At 37.7% G+C, this 16,049-nt stretch overlaps 2 protein-coding genes across 2 annotated transcripts; both read left to right on the forward strand.

The window, feature by feature from the left end:
• Positions 1-1,336: 1,336 nt before the first annotated feature.
• LOC103719807 (mediator of RNA polymerase II transcription subunit) lies at positions 1,337-6,710 on the forward strand. Its single transcript, XM_088719589.2, has 3 exons — positions 1,337-1,757; positions 2,246-2,323; positions 6,415-6,710. The coding sequence occupies exons 1-3, from the start codon at positions 1,440-1,442 to the stop codon at positions 6,511-6,513; spliced, it is 495 nt and encodes a 164-aa protein (XP_088575715.2). The 5' UTR covers positions 1,337-1,439; the 3' UTR covers positions 6,514-6,710.
• A 4,247-nt stretch (positions 6,711-10,957) lies between these two features.
• LOC103719808 (nuclear transport factor 2B) lies at positions 10,958-15,039 on the forward strand. The gene is made up of 2 exons (XM_008809216.5): positions 10,958-11,411; positions 14,743-15,039. The coding sequence occupies exons 1-2, from the start codon at positions 11,118-11,120 to the stop codon at positions 14,815-14,817; spliced, it is 369 nt and encodes a 122-aa protein (XP_008807438.3). The 5' UTR covers positions 10,958-11,117; the 3' UTR covers positions 14,818-15,039.
• Positions 15,040-16,049: the final 1,010 nt, after the last annotated feature.

Below are 16,049 nucleotides of genomic sequence, written 5' to 3' on the forward strand. Positions count from 1 at the left end.
TAGGCATATCAAAAACTAGCTAGCCAATTTTATGGGCCATATCTGATTGAAAAGCGAGTGGGTAAGGTAGCTTATAAGCTCAAACTTCCAGAGGGGTCCCGTGTTCATCCTGTTTTTCACATGTCCTTGCTTAAAAGGAAGTTAGGCGAAGTTAATGCAACCAGTATTGATTTGCCACCTGTTACTGATGAAGAAGAAATCATGCTGGCACCGGAAGCTTTGCTGGATACTCGCTGGGTGAAGAAAGGCTCGAAGTTTGTTGAGGAGAGCTTGGTTAAATGGCAATTCCCTGCAGAGGATGCTACCTGGGAAAACACTAAGGAGCTGAGGGACTAGTTTCCATCTATGGACCTTGAGGATAAGGATCCACTAAAAGAGGGGGGTATTGATAGGCTAAGGCGGACCCAACGCACACCCATAAAGAATCGCAAGTATAATAGGGAGTGAGGGAACGTCGTGCATGGCATGCATGGGGACTAATGAAGAAGACCTGGTCTAAACTAGCTGCAGTTCTATTGGAAGACTTGGTCATCCAAGACCATTGCTGTTTTAATGAAAGAATTGATCCAGTCTGCTGGATAACGTTCATATTCTAACGTTCACATGCATGGAATAAGTCGAGTGTTTGTTAGCTATTATTTTGTTGTTTGTTAGCTATTATTTTACAGTCAGAGTCTTTATTCTAGGAAACTATGGTCGTAAGTTTAGCAGAGATTGTTATCCATTGTCTATTTAAATTCTGCCGAATGCATGAATAAAGGCAAGCAAAATTTCTATCCAACTACTTGCGGTACATTCTCCCCCGAAGAGAATACTATTACTTTCGCAATTATAATTCAGCTTTGACTGGGACCTATTAAAAAATAAAAAACAAAAAAAGCTTATAAACTCAACCAATCAAGTGTATTTTTATTCTTGAGATCAAAACATGCTTCTTCTTCATAGAAGGCCTTCCCCGATGATCCCAAATACTGAACAAGAATGTTAAATTCAAGATTCCACATCCTGTAAAATCAACTAAATTTTTAAAATTTAAAAAGAACTAAAAGCATGAGTGGAAAATGATATAAAGAAGATGATGTAATTTTCCCTCTCAAATGAACTGATGGTAACAATTTCTTTCTGAAGGGAAGAGAAGGGATTTGCCCCTAAAACTCCTTAATGTTCTGATACTCCTTCATGATCTTATAGCTAACATGAACCTCCAAAAAGAGACGATTTTAAAAGTGGAGGCCGCTAAGCCAAGGGTGCCGTGGGGTCCACTTGTCTTGAGCAGTAGTTAGTCTTATCCGCGAGACAAATTAACGGCTCTTCCCGCTTTACTTGGAATTAGGGTCTCCGGGGAGAGAATTAGGGATTTGAGATGGAATCAGGGTCTTGGGATAGACAGAGGGGGGAAGAGGGCTAGGGTTTCGGAGATTGGAGCTCTCTCGAGGCTAATGGCGGCGAAGAGCAGGCAGGAGCTTGGGATTGAAGGCCAAAGGCACCTGGAGGAGACCATCAACGCGGCGTTCCAGATCCTCTCCTCCATGAACGACGAGCTCTGCAACCCCGCCCTTTGGTCCACATCCCCCGCGGCCGCCCACCCGCCGGCCAGCGGCGACGGCTCCTCCGACTCCTCCTCCCACCACTCGGAGGTCTCCACCGGCGGAGGAGGTGGAGGCGGCGGGGGAGCGCTCGATGAGGCCCGCCTCCGCTACAAATCCGCCATCGCGAACCTGCGTGCTGTCATTGCCGCCATTCCCAGCTCTCCCCAGGTATAAATTGGTACAAGTGTTCTGTTTTAGTGTAAAAATTAGATTTTGGAAATGATCATTTATTATAAAAGAGAATTTTTTTATTGATTTAATTGGTTAAAGTTGTCTTTGTGCTGTGAGTGGGTGCTGTTTTGATAATTGAGCACTTCTTATAATGTTACAATCCTTCGATGTTGTGAACCATGATGGCTAGAAAGAATGCATTATGTGGAAATAAAAGAAAAGAGTGAATTTAGGAAAGATATTTGAGAAACATAATATCCCTATTGAATCAGATGACCATTTTTCTTTGACATGGTGTTATGTCCGTTGAGCAAGTCAGGTGACTACAGGGCTACAGGAAAGCCTTTGTTTTCTAATTGTAGATTTTGTGACTTTTGAGCTTGATGTATCTTATCCTTGTAAGCTACAAGTTTCGATGCCACCAGAAACTTTTATGCATGTTCACTGTTGAGAATTGACAATAATTTAACTCTGTAAAATTACAGGAGACAGGTGCATTGGAAGCCAAAGCAGATCCGGCTGAAATACAAAGATTAGAAGAGCGTGTTTCAGATCTAAGAAAGGTAATTTTTGGTAATTTTGCATCATGTTTCCTAATCCATTACTGTTCTTCAGCAAAAGTTCTGGAGAAGCTCATTAAATGTGATATATCTGTTTCCGAATAAGGTTTTGAATTTTTACCATGATGATTTTGTGGGCTTGGAGTTATCCTTCACTCTTCACTTTGCAACATTTAGATTGTGCGCCGTTAGTTTTATTTTTTTTGTCTTCATTTTGTTCCTCCTCTCATTCATTAAGCACCCATCTAACATTGTGGGGCACCTCGACATGATCTTGTGTTCCAATACATAGTAGTCCTTTGTCATAGCCTAGCATGCATATGAACCCATTGTAGAAGTATAAAGCCCCATATTAGACAAACTCAAGTTTCCTGAATTTCACAATTCGCCAAGTTTTTTTTCTTCAACTTAAGGCAATGAATCTCATCCAAACTTGAGACTCATGTCGGTTGAGGTTAATTGTTGCTTCTTTGGGTTCCTTGGATGACATGATGTCACTGAAGTTCACAATTGGCTGCTCTGGTCTAGTCTCCTTCTTATGGTAATTTTGATTTTTGACACTAATGAAACTATTAACAAGAATATTTAATGAGAATTCAGTTTTTCATAATTATGTTGAGTATGATTCTAATGGTGTTTTACATTACATGTGCTTGGCTTGCCTAGACAACATTCAATGAGGTTCAATATGCCTTTATTTCCCCTTGTTTTTACACCACATAAACTTTTAGTGACTTTTGAGCTGGGGCCTTTAGCTTTATCTTCCTCAATTCTAGAGGATGGTTGATGTACAATTTATTAGCATAGCAGTTCCTTGGATGTGTTCCAGATATATTTTGTGGGAATGCCCAGGCAAGAAATTGGTGAGCTTTAAGGTGGATTCTTTTACAACCAAGTTTCCAAGGCTTCCTTCGTAGCTAGCCCAACTAGGAGATTTGATTGGTAGTATGCGGCTTGAAGAGTAGTCAGGCATTCTCAGGGTCAAATTGTAACTTTTTTGCATTTAGAGATTGATCATGGGGAGTAGTTGTCTTATCCATACATCTTTTGTATATCTCATGAGAATTCAAGATTCATGTCTCAAAGTCTGCTAGTTTAATATGCTTTCGAAGTTACTTCTTTCTAAGTAGTGTTATAGATTCAAAGGGTAGAAAAAAGATTTGCACCTTGTGAAGTAAGGAGGATATTGTTAAGAAAGAAGGATTGTCTTGGGCTGCATTTGGAAGGGGACTAAGAGGGAATAAAAGGTACTTAACCCAGTTAGCCTAACCGTTTTCAACCAAACGCTCAATAACTTTTTTAAAAGGCTAAGACGGATTTTGGAACAACTTTCTACCCCTCCAGAAGTTGAAAAAAATATATTAGAGGGAAGCTCCAATTTGAAGAACACACGAGAAGATGTTTCAATTTTAGTGAAAATTCTATAGAGATGATAATGCCCATGCTAATTCTTCATAATATAATATAATGTAATGTAATATAGTTTGTAATATTATAATATAATAAAATAATATGATTATAATAATATAATAATATATATTACAATATGATATTATTATAATATAATAGAATGTATTATAATACAATATAATATCATATCATATCATTATCATATTCTTATTGTATAATAGTATTAAAATACTATAATAAATATTATTATACTAAAATAATATTATAAAAATATTATTATATTTAATAATAAATATTATTTATTATACTATTCTGATTTACTGATTTTGACAGCACAATTGGTAGGCAATTGAAAGCACTATACTATGTCCTTCATTGTCATTTGCTGATGCTAAAAGTACTTTCTTAATTTGGTTACTAAATAGATAGTAAATTTCCACAAGACTTAGAAAATATAATTACTAAGCAGAAAATAGCTTTTTATTGAAAGATCTATTGCTTAATGCTCTACAGATAAAAGCTTTACTACCTATGACAATACTAAACCGGGCCTTAATCCAAGAATAAATTGCTCCACCATATAGGGTGGAGTAATTTATTTCAGAGTAAGGAAGAGTAGGAGTAAGTTAACCCATTTACTCCGGGTTAACTTATTCTGCTTCCAAATGCAACCATGTTCAGGAAAATTTTTGATATCAAGTTGCTTATAGGAGGCAAGTGATGTGTAGGTTAGGGAATAAGGAAAGTAATCTTTGTAGTTAGGAGTTAGATTTGAGCAATAAGTGTTATCAAATGAGTTGAAATAGGAGTTCTAGGGGCATTTGCAATACTTTTGCTTTGTGGAGATATTTGTAAGGTGCTGCAATGGTTTAACATATATCCAAGTATAAACTTGTTAAGGGGAATGAGTCAAATTATGGAGGAATATTTAGTTGTGCTCCTGTTAGTTGTATTTTGTTTTTGAATGTGACATATAAGATGATTGCTAAGGATGGGAGGAAGGGTCGAACTAGCCTTGTTTTGGAGGATCTTGCTTAATCTGAGGGTGGTATTCTTTTTTTATTGCTCTGAAGAAGGTTATAGGCAGGCACGATCATCATGATGAAGAATTCTGAGCTAAGAACTGCATGGTCATTTATGAGTTAGATCATATTATGGTCTAACCGATGATCTGAGACTTGTTGCACTTTATTTAAGTAGTGCAGAACCTTGCGGTGCCTTGTAAAACAGATTTTCAAGTTAACCACTTCATGAAATGTTACTGCAATCAATAATCTTCTGTTGAAGTGCATGAATATGTAAAGTAGGTGTGCTCCCTCTGATGGTTGATATTCCCTCATACTCATGCCATTGTGATTGCACTCAGATTTACCGGGTTGTTAGCTTTCAAAAACATATTTTGCTTCACACTGATGCTACATAACTCTCATGGTAATCAATCACACTATCTACCCTTACCTTAGTATGGAGAAGCAGAAGGTACAGGGGATGTTTCAGCATCTTGATAGGACTTTGAAAATAAAATAACTGTAAATTCTTTGAGAAGACTAGTGATTCTTTCATTAGCCTGGATGAACCTAATGCACTCAGTTCCTTCTAACATTAAATATATAATTTCCAGTTCTGTATCTGGTTCAGTGTATTCTCTTGGAATTTAACATTTAGTTTATCCATTTTCCATAATTAATCAGCAGTACTTGCTTAGCCAATTATATGGTGTCTCTGTTTGCTGGTGTTGCTGCTAAGGAAATCAATCCCACCGTTGCAGACTATTTATTCTCAATTGTTGGGTTTACAGTGGCATGTGATGTAAGACTGCTCCATCAGTGGATGGTCATAGTATAAATCTTTTTTTGTACGTTGTAGTTCAAGTTTTGAGCAAAGGAAAATACCATCAACGATGCATGACACTTGCATGCACATGGCTGGTGATTTTTCCTACTCTAAGTGATTAAAGTGGAGATTACCCTCTTGTACGAATTTTATGGAGGCCTTCTACATGAAGACACAGATGGTATATGCTGCCAAAGCATTTTCTCTATTTGGTCTAAAAAAGTAAGTTTCAAGATATGTTGTTTGAAAACTTGAATTTTTATACATGCATGTAAACACGCAAGTAGGTAATTCACATTTGCATTGACCAATACATCCTCCATCTGGTGGGGGGCATGTTTGAATTCTAAGCTTTAGGTAAATAAACATAAAAGTAATGGGAGTAACTATTTGTTTCCTTAGGAACACTAAGGTGTCTAATAACATGCAAATAAAAACTTAAGCTAAAACTGCTAGTTGATAGTATTTATCATGAAATGGTATAAACTGGAAAGTCATTCCTATTTGGCGTTTTTAATTCTGATCTATATTGGAGTTAGGGCCATTGCCCAAGGATCTCATGGGTAAATGAGTTATTGGTCAACATGTTCTTTTGGCTATTTTTTCTTCAAGATCCACTATCACATTGGTTGTTTGAGAGGAAGATCACTCTTCTGTTATATTTTTGCAGAAGCTGAGTGGCACGTAGCTTTAGTATCGAGTTGTGGTATAAAGTATGCTGCATATTTGTGTTTATGTGTGCACACGCATGTGTGAAATGTTATGCTATGGTTTTAACCTGACCTGACTTACATGTTAAAACACATTGTAGACCATACTGATGGAGTAAACCCAATGTTACTTGATTGCAGGAGCTTGAAAACAAGAACAAGTACCTTAAGCATCTTATTGATCAACTTCGAAGTCTGATTACTGACATATCAATGTGGCAAAGCCCCTGTTCAGCATGAAACTTGAGCCAGATAATTAGCTGTTTACTTCAGTCTCTTTTTTCCCCCACTTATTTTGTATACAACTTTTAGAAATACAGCTAATGTATTTTATTTTTATGTTGAAACTATGTGAATTTTTTACGTTGCATCTATTTACAATTGGACAAGGAAGAAAAGAAAAGGAATAATATTTCTTAGGTATTGCGTCTATTAAATAGCTTTGATTTGATGTTGCATCGACTCAACCCAATTCAGTCTTAATCTCAAACTAGTGGGTGTTCGCTACATGAATCATTTTTTTCCATTTTGCATTGTTCAGGGCTTTTATTTTTTGAAAGATGCACCGATATCTAGTCTTTCCTTTTACCATATCTCATTCTAACTCTATTTTTTCTGCGTGCATCAAATCACTACTTCATACTAATGCATCTTCGGCCTATATGTTTTGATATTGTATGTAAAAAAAATAAATTTATGTGCCAATAAGTAGGTGACAATGTATTAAAATTGTCGAAACTAGTCCTTTATACTACGAATGTCTTTTTCCCTCTTATGCCCAACAATAGTAATTCAATTAATTAGTAACTAGGGGTGAGAAATGATTTGTTTTTTGTATTCTCTACAAGGTCGGTGGAACTATTCCGAACAGGGTAGAATCGTTTCGAACCGGGCGGTTTCAGTCGTATCAAGCCATCTTGGTGGCGGACCGGGATAGTTTTGACAATGGAAACAAAATTCTCGTCGGAGCGGGAGAAGAAGGAAAGAGAGTGAGCGGGAGAGGGAGAGAGAGGGAGATGAAGGAAGAGATAAAGAGGTGGAGGCTAGCCTTCCGACGGAGGGCTGGCGGAGGTCGGCAAGTTGCGCGGAGTTTTGGGTTCCACGGTCGGATCCTCTATTTCGTTCGAAATAGAGGTCTGAGCTCTTTTTTATTTTTGTGACTTTTAAGTGATTTGCCAACTTCACTTAAAAGTTCTAAAAATAAAAAAAAAAGAGGTCAGACTCCTGTTTTGAATGAACTAAGAGATTCGGTTGCACGACCCTCCTCCACCTGGGTCGTCGGCCTCCACTGGCCCTCCTCTACCTGGGTCGTTGGCCTCCACTAGCCCTCTTTCTCTCTCTCTCTCCTTTTCTTTCTTATTTGCCCTCTCCTCCGCCTCCTCTACTGTATTGATACAGAGCCGGCACGGAACGATACTGAGACATACTGTTTCGTGTCGTCGAATAATCGGTCTGGGCTCCGGTTCTGGCACAACAAACTCTAACCCTCTAATTATCTGGCTCTAGGATAGAGGAGGAGGAGGAGAAGGACGTAGGAGGAAGATGGAGGAGGGATGGCAAGAAGGTGGCAGTGATGGTGGTGGTGGCCTAATGATAATGAGGTGTCATCGACTTGTAACGAGGGTATAGGTGGAACAAGGGATGAAGGACTTGTAACGAGGGTATAGGTGGAAGAAGGGATGAAGGAGGAGGGTAGAGAAGGATGGGGTGGTAATGGTGGGTGTAATCTGCTCATTCCAAAGGTAGAGGAAGAGGAGTGTAGAGAGGACATGGTATGTAAAGATCTAGGAGCTCACCAAGAAGTCGTTGAAGGTTGTTATTTAGATTTTTTAGCCCTATATAAGCACTCAAGATGTTCTCAACATATAATTGATATGGGACTAAATATTTATCCGCACAGGCCCTCAGACACTCCTACAGTTTAAGCTCTGGCATCCTCGCTAGGGTAAGAGTACAAATCCAATCACATACCCTATGATTGGGCAGCGGTTATCCCTAGAAGGGTCCATACTACATTATCCTCTGGTTAGGAGTAGTACTGATTAACTATTTAACATGTTTAACTTGTATCAACCTATTGTAAATCGAGCTAGATTACTTGTTTAATAAAATGGTTAAGCTTGGATCTGAATTTTTAACATATTTAATAAATAGGTCAAGTTCGGATTGTTAGATTTTTGATCTATCATATATCCAACCTGACACATATCATGTCCAATCTGATCCAATTGCCACCTCTACATTTAGTCTATATGTACCATAGGCCTATGATATCATTTGTAACAATTCCGATTCTCATCCAAAAATACTAGCTAGTTATTATTTTGATTCCTTGGCCTTATATAAATATCCTAAGACCTTCTCAGCATAACCAATGCAGAACTAAACACATGTTTGTATGGATCCTCACACTTATGTGAGGATCCATACGAGTATAAGTTTAGTCCCACGTTGGTTTTGCATGTAGATCTTTGGAACATATACAATGCCGATAGATTCAAGCAATGTCTCATGGTTAGCCCTTTTAGGTGACGTACTAAGTTGTTAAAAATAGTATACAACTGACCCAACCATGACCAATGTATGATTAGAGGACATTACAGCACGAGTCCTTTTGGAATTTCCCATGGACTGACCATGGTATTTGTAATTATATATGATTGGATTTGGACTCTTAGTCTGGTGAGGATGCTATAGCTTGTGAGGATCCATATGAGCATGCATTTAATCCTATTTGACTTATATATTAGGTAGATCTTGCATACATATGTAGGGCTGAAGAATCCAAGTAATTCTTTCTAGCTAGCTTTTTTGGGTCCTGGTTGTTACATGATAGAATCCAATAGTGATGGTTAGGGAGCTTCTATGAACACAAGGCATCATCATCTCATCGTGGCAATGGATAAGCAGAAAGAAGGAGATGAAAAATGGGAAGGAGAAAGATCAAACTAACAAACATTTAAGAATGGTGCAGCAGATTTACTATTTCTAGGCCATCAAAGCTAGACATTAATTTTGGTGTAATGAAAATGATAATTTTGATGTTAAATATTCTTAAGTTTCGAACTTTTTATTTGAATTTGTAGCTACAATTATGATGATCATTCATTCAAAATAGTCTGTGGCAGTTGTATAATTCATGGAGAGATGATGCGTGGAAGTTGAATTAATGTTGATACTAAAATGTAGATCTACAAATTCAACAATTTCAGGCATGAAGGATGGTGATTTCATATGGTTTGGATAATTTTCAGGAGAAAAACATGGCCTTCTATTTTATGGACAGGGCTCGTTATACATGTTTGCCTTATTCTATGACATTGACATGGACCTAAAGAATGATTGTTTGCTGGAAATCACAAATTTCAGCATTTGATGGATAGAAACCTACAATAATAAATGAACGTAGACTAAGGAATGTGCCAGCTAGAATTACATCAAGTCCCCATGCCCATTTTCGTTGAAGTTGGGCAGGTTATGGAGTATTAGAGGATATTGTGATAAGATCGGGATTCCGAAATAATTTGGCGAGGTTTGAAAATTATGAATTTGAAAATTTTGGTAGATTTAGAAAAGGTTGAAAAAAACTTCAGAAAAGCAAGTTAAAAATCTATATTTTTTTTCATACATGTAGTTCGGTACATAGTTAAGTTCCTGTAAAGCTAATAGTCAGCAAAAATCTTAAGAGTCTGTTTGGATATTTTTATGGAATTGAGCTGAAAAATTTATAAGAATCGAGTATGTTAGTCCATCTAGCTATTATTTTCTAAGAACATATCCAAACCTAACCAAATTCTAGCATTGGAGCTGCATGAAGGAAGAAAAAGATTCATGGAAGTCTTTTTTTGTTCTTTTTATAGGATTTAGGCTGGATGGAATTTAGTTGATACAGTGCTATGCTTAAATAGATGGCCCAATCCACGAATCATATAGAAATTTCAGCCTAATCCTATAGAAATAGCCAAATAGACCATAAAGTTGACAAAAAACTTGACCAAAGATGATTCAACAACTACTATTTACTAGATTAACAAGTTTACGAACCCTAAAATGTTACAACATCCTCTCCTTCAGAACATTCAGACAATAAAAACTCCTCACATTCATGAAAATGCGAATTGAAAAAAAAAAATAATTGAAGACTTTGCAAATTCTTCTAGCCTACCACCACAATTGGTTGTTCGTGTTGGAGCTAATATTACGGGCTGTACGTTATATATATCTTGAGGTTTCATACCTCCTACATCACCACAAAAAAAGAAAAACAAATCAAGCAAAATCTATAAAATCATGTATAACTTGAGTTAATCTATGGTATCAGGGACATCTCATACAAGAAATATAACGTACATACATACAAACATATATATATATATATATACACACACATATATATACAAGAATTAATCCTTTGATCAACATGTTCCTTAAATAATATTTATTAACAAAAATATATCAGTTGTGATTAGAGGGTCCATTATGATTTGGAGATCATGGACCCAACTGAGTCCTGTGTATGGTTTGGAATGGGGATAGAGAGGTTCCTTGCGCTGATGGCTTCTTCTTATCCGGCCGGCTCCTGCGCCCGAGCCGGTAAAACAGCTAGTCCGGCCGGCCTGGTCCGGTCTAGGCCGGTCCGTGTCCTCTCCACCGCCTTGGCAGTTGGCGCTATATAAACCCATTCGTCACTCTCACATACGCCACTCGCGTTCTTTCATCGTCTCTACGTTCTCTCTCTCGGTCTGCGTCGCCCTCTCTCCTTCCGATAGAGGCGGCGATCATCGTCGTCCAGAGGCGGCGGCGGAGGCGGCGGCGGAAGAGGAGGAGTTCGGGGAGCGGCGGCGATGAATCCGGACACGCTGGCGATGGCGTTTGTGGGGCTTTACTACGAGACGTTCGACAAGAGCCGGGCGGATCTGGGGAGCCTCTACCGGCAGGGCTCGATGCTGACCTTCGAGGGGGTGAAGAAGAAGGGGGTGGAGGCCATCGTCGCCAAGCTCACCAGCCTCCCCTTCCAGCAGTGCCAGCACAATGTCTCCACCATCGACTGCCAGCCCTCCGGCGCCGGTGGAATTCTCGTCTTCGTCAGCGGCTCCCTCCAGCTCCCGGGCGAGCAGTACCCCCTCAAGTTCAGCGAGGTATTCTGATCAACATCACATCATCTCCATCTTTCTTATCTCGATCTCATTGCCGGTTTGATCTGTTCTCTCCATTTGGGTTTGGATGATAGATCTAGGGTTCGTTTCGTTTGCGATCTGATGAGTTGGTGGTTAGGAACTAGGTTTTACATGACCTGACCTAAGGTTTTATGTACTTGCGATTTTAAAGAGTAAAATTATGTTGTCACCGGTAGTGGTTGTCGACATGCGATCTTTTTGTTTTCTTTTTTTTTTTTTGGAAATTGATTGGTGCTTTTATTTGTGGAATCGGTTTGGGCGTGAGGAAGGTAATCATGTGGTTGTAACGAAATGGATAATGTCTTTTAGCTTTTCTGATCTGTTGTTACTTATATGAGTGATATATTCTCCAAAGTAGATAGTGACTGTTGCACTTCTATAAAAATACAAATGCTTAGACATGTGTTTGAATTGCTGTGGTCAATCAAAAACTTGTTCACTGTAAGTGAAGTTATGAACTTCCAAGATAGATTGTCTAATTTTAGGATTGAAGTAGTTTATGTTGGAATGCTTGGCCCTTGGGTATATATTATTCTACTGGTTCAGATAATTGTGCTATTACCTAATAAATGGGACTGTTCTGCAAGTTACTTTAAGGAATCAAATGTTTCTTTAATAAAAAAACAAATGTTTATTGAAGGATTAGTGAGCTGAACCAGTTAAGTAGATACAAGAAGATGCAAATGTGATGATGCTCCCTTACACCACCATGGTATACGAGATGGCTTAGATAGGGAATGCATTGTTTCTGACCTTGCTTGTAGACATTGTTAGAATGCTGCTAAATATTTGGTTTTTATCCCCCTTAACTGAATTTAGGAGGCAAAGAAAGGTTAACTCCATTCATAGAAAATGCTTTACTTGAAGGCTTGTTGTTTACACTTAAAATTTTGTAATATGGTGCAAATAATTTATGGTGTGTTATACGAGAAGGTAATCTAATATGATGACGTGAGATCAAAATTTCTATGTATATCTATCAGACATGTATTTTATTAGATTGGATGTTCCCGCATAAGGATCTTGCCTATGCTTGTCCGAGGCATTGTAAATGTTAGGAAAACTCTACTGGTATATCAAGGGATGTAGATTTTGGTAAGTTATGAAATTCTGAGTTGTTGATATATTTTCAAGCTTATGTGCCTGGAGTGTTGGATATATAACAATTAATGAAGGGGCTATCTGTGATTTGAGCCCTTAGGTTAATAATCACATATAGCACTACTTAAGAGAGTGGAAATAATGCTTAAGATGATCTGGCTTGCTGACTTGAGATGAGCAGCAGCAAACTTTTGGGATGATATGAAAAGGCTATGGGTCTTCTAGGGGTCAAGGATTGAAGTAGCTAAAGTTTAAGGTGCAATGGTGTTTCATTTATGCAGAACGAGGTACATCAGGTGCTTGATTTAATAGGAAAGATGTCAAGGTGAGGAAAAAATGCGGTTAAGAGAAATTCTCTTAGTGCTGGATCCAAGAGGGTGAGATAGCATAGGATTTTGTCTAGGAGGTAAGGAGATGGCACCAACTGGTTCTGTTGGCTTTTTATGCAGAAATTGGGATTTATATGAAATTATATCTGTTATTGTAGAACCAAAGTGTGAAAAGAAACAAGGAAGGAGAAATAGGAAAGGGAAGGGAGAGAATGACAAGATCGATGGTGGGGAGGAATAACAAGAAAAGAAGCACTGGCATAAAGTCTATCTATAACAGTTATGGCATTGTTTGTTATCAAAATTCCAACTGAATTCCTTAAGAAGCAAAAGAAAGGCAAAAAATTTGCCATGAACTGCAGAGTCATACCATGCCTCGTCAGAATTTATCTTAAATAGTAGGTATTAATGATAGAAAAAGCAGCTGGCATGTGTGGATTGCTCTTGACCCTCCATCTTGCTGTCACTACATTGAAGAAAGAAAGAAGGAGAAGGCTGTCTGGTGGCTTCTAGATTGAAGTAGAAGAGAAAAATGGATGGAGGAGGCGGTTCTCATATGAAAGAAGAAAGGGACAAGGATTAGGGAAAGCGGCTAAGGGAGGACTAGAGATGATTGCCATCTTGAACATGAAGGAAAAGAAAGTCAATGGGAAGGGGTTATTTATGTTCAGAATCTCTGAGGCATCTGCACTTTTTTTTTTCATGTTTCATTTCCCTAGGACCGCAAGTTTTATTAAATGTTGTAAGATGAAAGCTTTGTTATTGTACGTGCATTACAAGGATAAAATGTAAAGCTAAAATAAAAAATAAAAATAAAGAGAAGGTAATGATGATTAAACAATTTTCACTTGCCAATAGAATTCTATGGTTAGTTTTAGAGAGTACTGATACAAGATCTCTGTTTTCGTATATTCTGAACAGTTTGATGTTTTGAAGGCTGGATAAGATTGGATAATCAGAATCATAAAAGGTCAATTACAATTACAGTCAGATGAGATATTACAATAGATGAATGACAATTTGATCAGTATAAGTCACCAAGTGAAATATTGCCTCACTAAATTTGTTTTATTTTGTTTTTCTTTTTTACCTATAAATATTGATATAATATGTAGACATGCATATATTAAATGTTTCTTGTTATTGCCCCACCTTGGCACCTTGAGAAAAGAATCTTTTCTCTGGCACTGATAGGCAGCAAATCAGGTGATTCCCAAAAAAAATAGGCCAGTGGATATTGGCACGGTAAATCCTCTTAGAACACTAACCACATGCTTTACTAAGGTCTAAAATGGCATTCCATTTTCCTATACTATTTTTCTGTGGTTATATTCTCTTGTTTCTTCTCTTGGTTTTCTGAAACATGGTAATTATATTTGATTTGATATTAAATAAAGTGATTTAGACATGTTATCCCCCATTCTCTGCCTAATCCTAGAACTATACCCTTTTATTATAAAAATACATTTAGAACATCTTTCAGTGAATGGGACCAAATAATCCCTGCCATCCAACCAATAAATCGCTTGTTTCTTTTTAACACTAGATGGCAGGTTAGTGCAATCCTGGTCAACTGTCTGTTTTGGGAGTCGGTAGAACAGGCTATGTGAGACCAAAGTAGTCCCGTTCCTTTGTTTTGATTAAAAATCTTCAGATAAAAGAATGACGGATCTGGAATTTAATTTGATTTTTGTTGATTGTGTTAGTTGATACCCAATGGATATAATACTGCTATTCATTGTCTTCTTTGCTTTGTGCATGTTGCTTCCTGTCATTTCAAGAGACATGGGTGTATTTGTTGTGCTTATCTCTATGATCATGACATCTAATCAAAAGCCATACTGGGTTTGTTTCTTCCGTAGATGTTTCATTTGTTGGGTATCCCTCAAGGAAGCTTCTATGTGCTGAATGACATATTCCGGCTGAACTATGCATGAGGAGCCACAAAGCAGCAGGTTGTGATAGGAATACCAGGAGATAAACTGTTTTGTGTGACGGGTTTTCTATGGAATGAGGATTGTTGTTTTCTTGTTCAGCTGTTTGTTTCCCTTTCTGTTGAATGGATGGTTTGGAAAAAGGAATGTTAAAACCTCTCATAGTTTTACAAGAATTAAACCATGATCATTTCTATATGTCATTTCTTACTGTTTGAGGGGAGACGCATTCTGTTTTCTTCAAAAGTAGATGAATTATGAAATGAGTGCTTCCAAGGGCAGCTACCCAAATTACACAAAAAGTCCGATGCTAACACTAAGGTGAAGGTTTTTGCAATGGAAACCGGTACTTGTGAGTTTATTGGGGTGATTTCATTGGAAGATCTGGACTAGCCATTGGAAACTGGTACTTGTGATCCTACAGAAGAAAATTTGTCATGACATGCATAAATCTGTTCATGATGCTATTAGGGATACCTCGTGAGCCTCATGGGCTGCTGTGTTTTATAGGCTGCACCAGGTGAATATTTTGGTTTTCCATGCATGATTGGGCGATACATTTGGAGGAGAGAGACTGTATGATTTTGGAAATACAAATTGCTCTACTCTTCAGAAAAATCCTTGGAATCTTCTGACTTGTGCCTGCCCTTCGATGAAATAATAATCAATGGTCTGCTGATAGTTTCTTAGTTGTTTTGGTTACCAAAAGTATTATGGAATTGCTGGTTTGTCAATCAATCGAGGCTGAGGCTCGAAGTTTACAGCACGAGGTGAGCTGCTCATTTGCTGCATGTGAATGTTCTTTTGTTCTGCACCTGAGGGAAGTGCATCTTCAGCTGTAAATTGTAATATTTGTTTGCAGGACGTCATGCCATTTTGATGGTAAGTTGTTTTACCGATGGAGTGGTGTAGTCAGAAATTTATCAGATCCATTTGGTTGATACCTGTCCAACCACATTTCAACACAATATGATGGAGACAAATAAGCAATGGCTGTTTTACTTTGTTCTCATAGATTATAGTCACTTAATTATTCTTATATAAATTTGTATCTGTACTATCATTGCGTAGAATGATGAAATTGAAATTTTAAATTAAAAAGTAGAGAATTAGTGGATATGATTTTAAAAAAATTTTATAGAATAACAGTAAAATCTATAATGTTGTATGGCCCAAATTATTGGGTAATAAAGAACATGAAAATAAATATAGTAGAAATGAGAATGTTAAGATGA

Source organism: Phoenix dactylifera, chromosome 4 (assembly GCF_051530095.1).
Source record: "Phoenix dactylifera cultivar Ajwa chromosome 4, Ajwa_hap1_PhDact_Kaust_v1.1, whole genome shotgun sequence".
Classification (NCBI taxonomy): domain Eukaryota; kingdom Viridiplantae; phylum Streptophyta; class Magnoliopsida; order Arecales; family Arecaceae; genus Phoenix; species Phoenix dactylifera.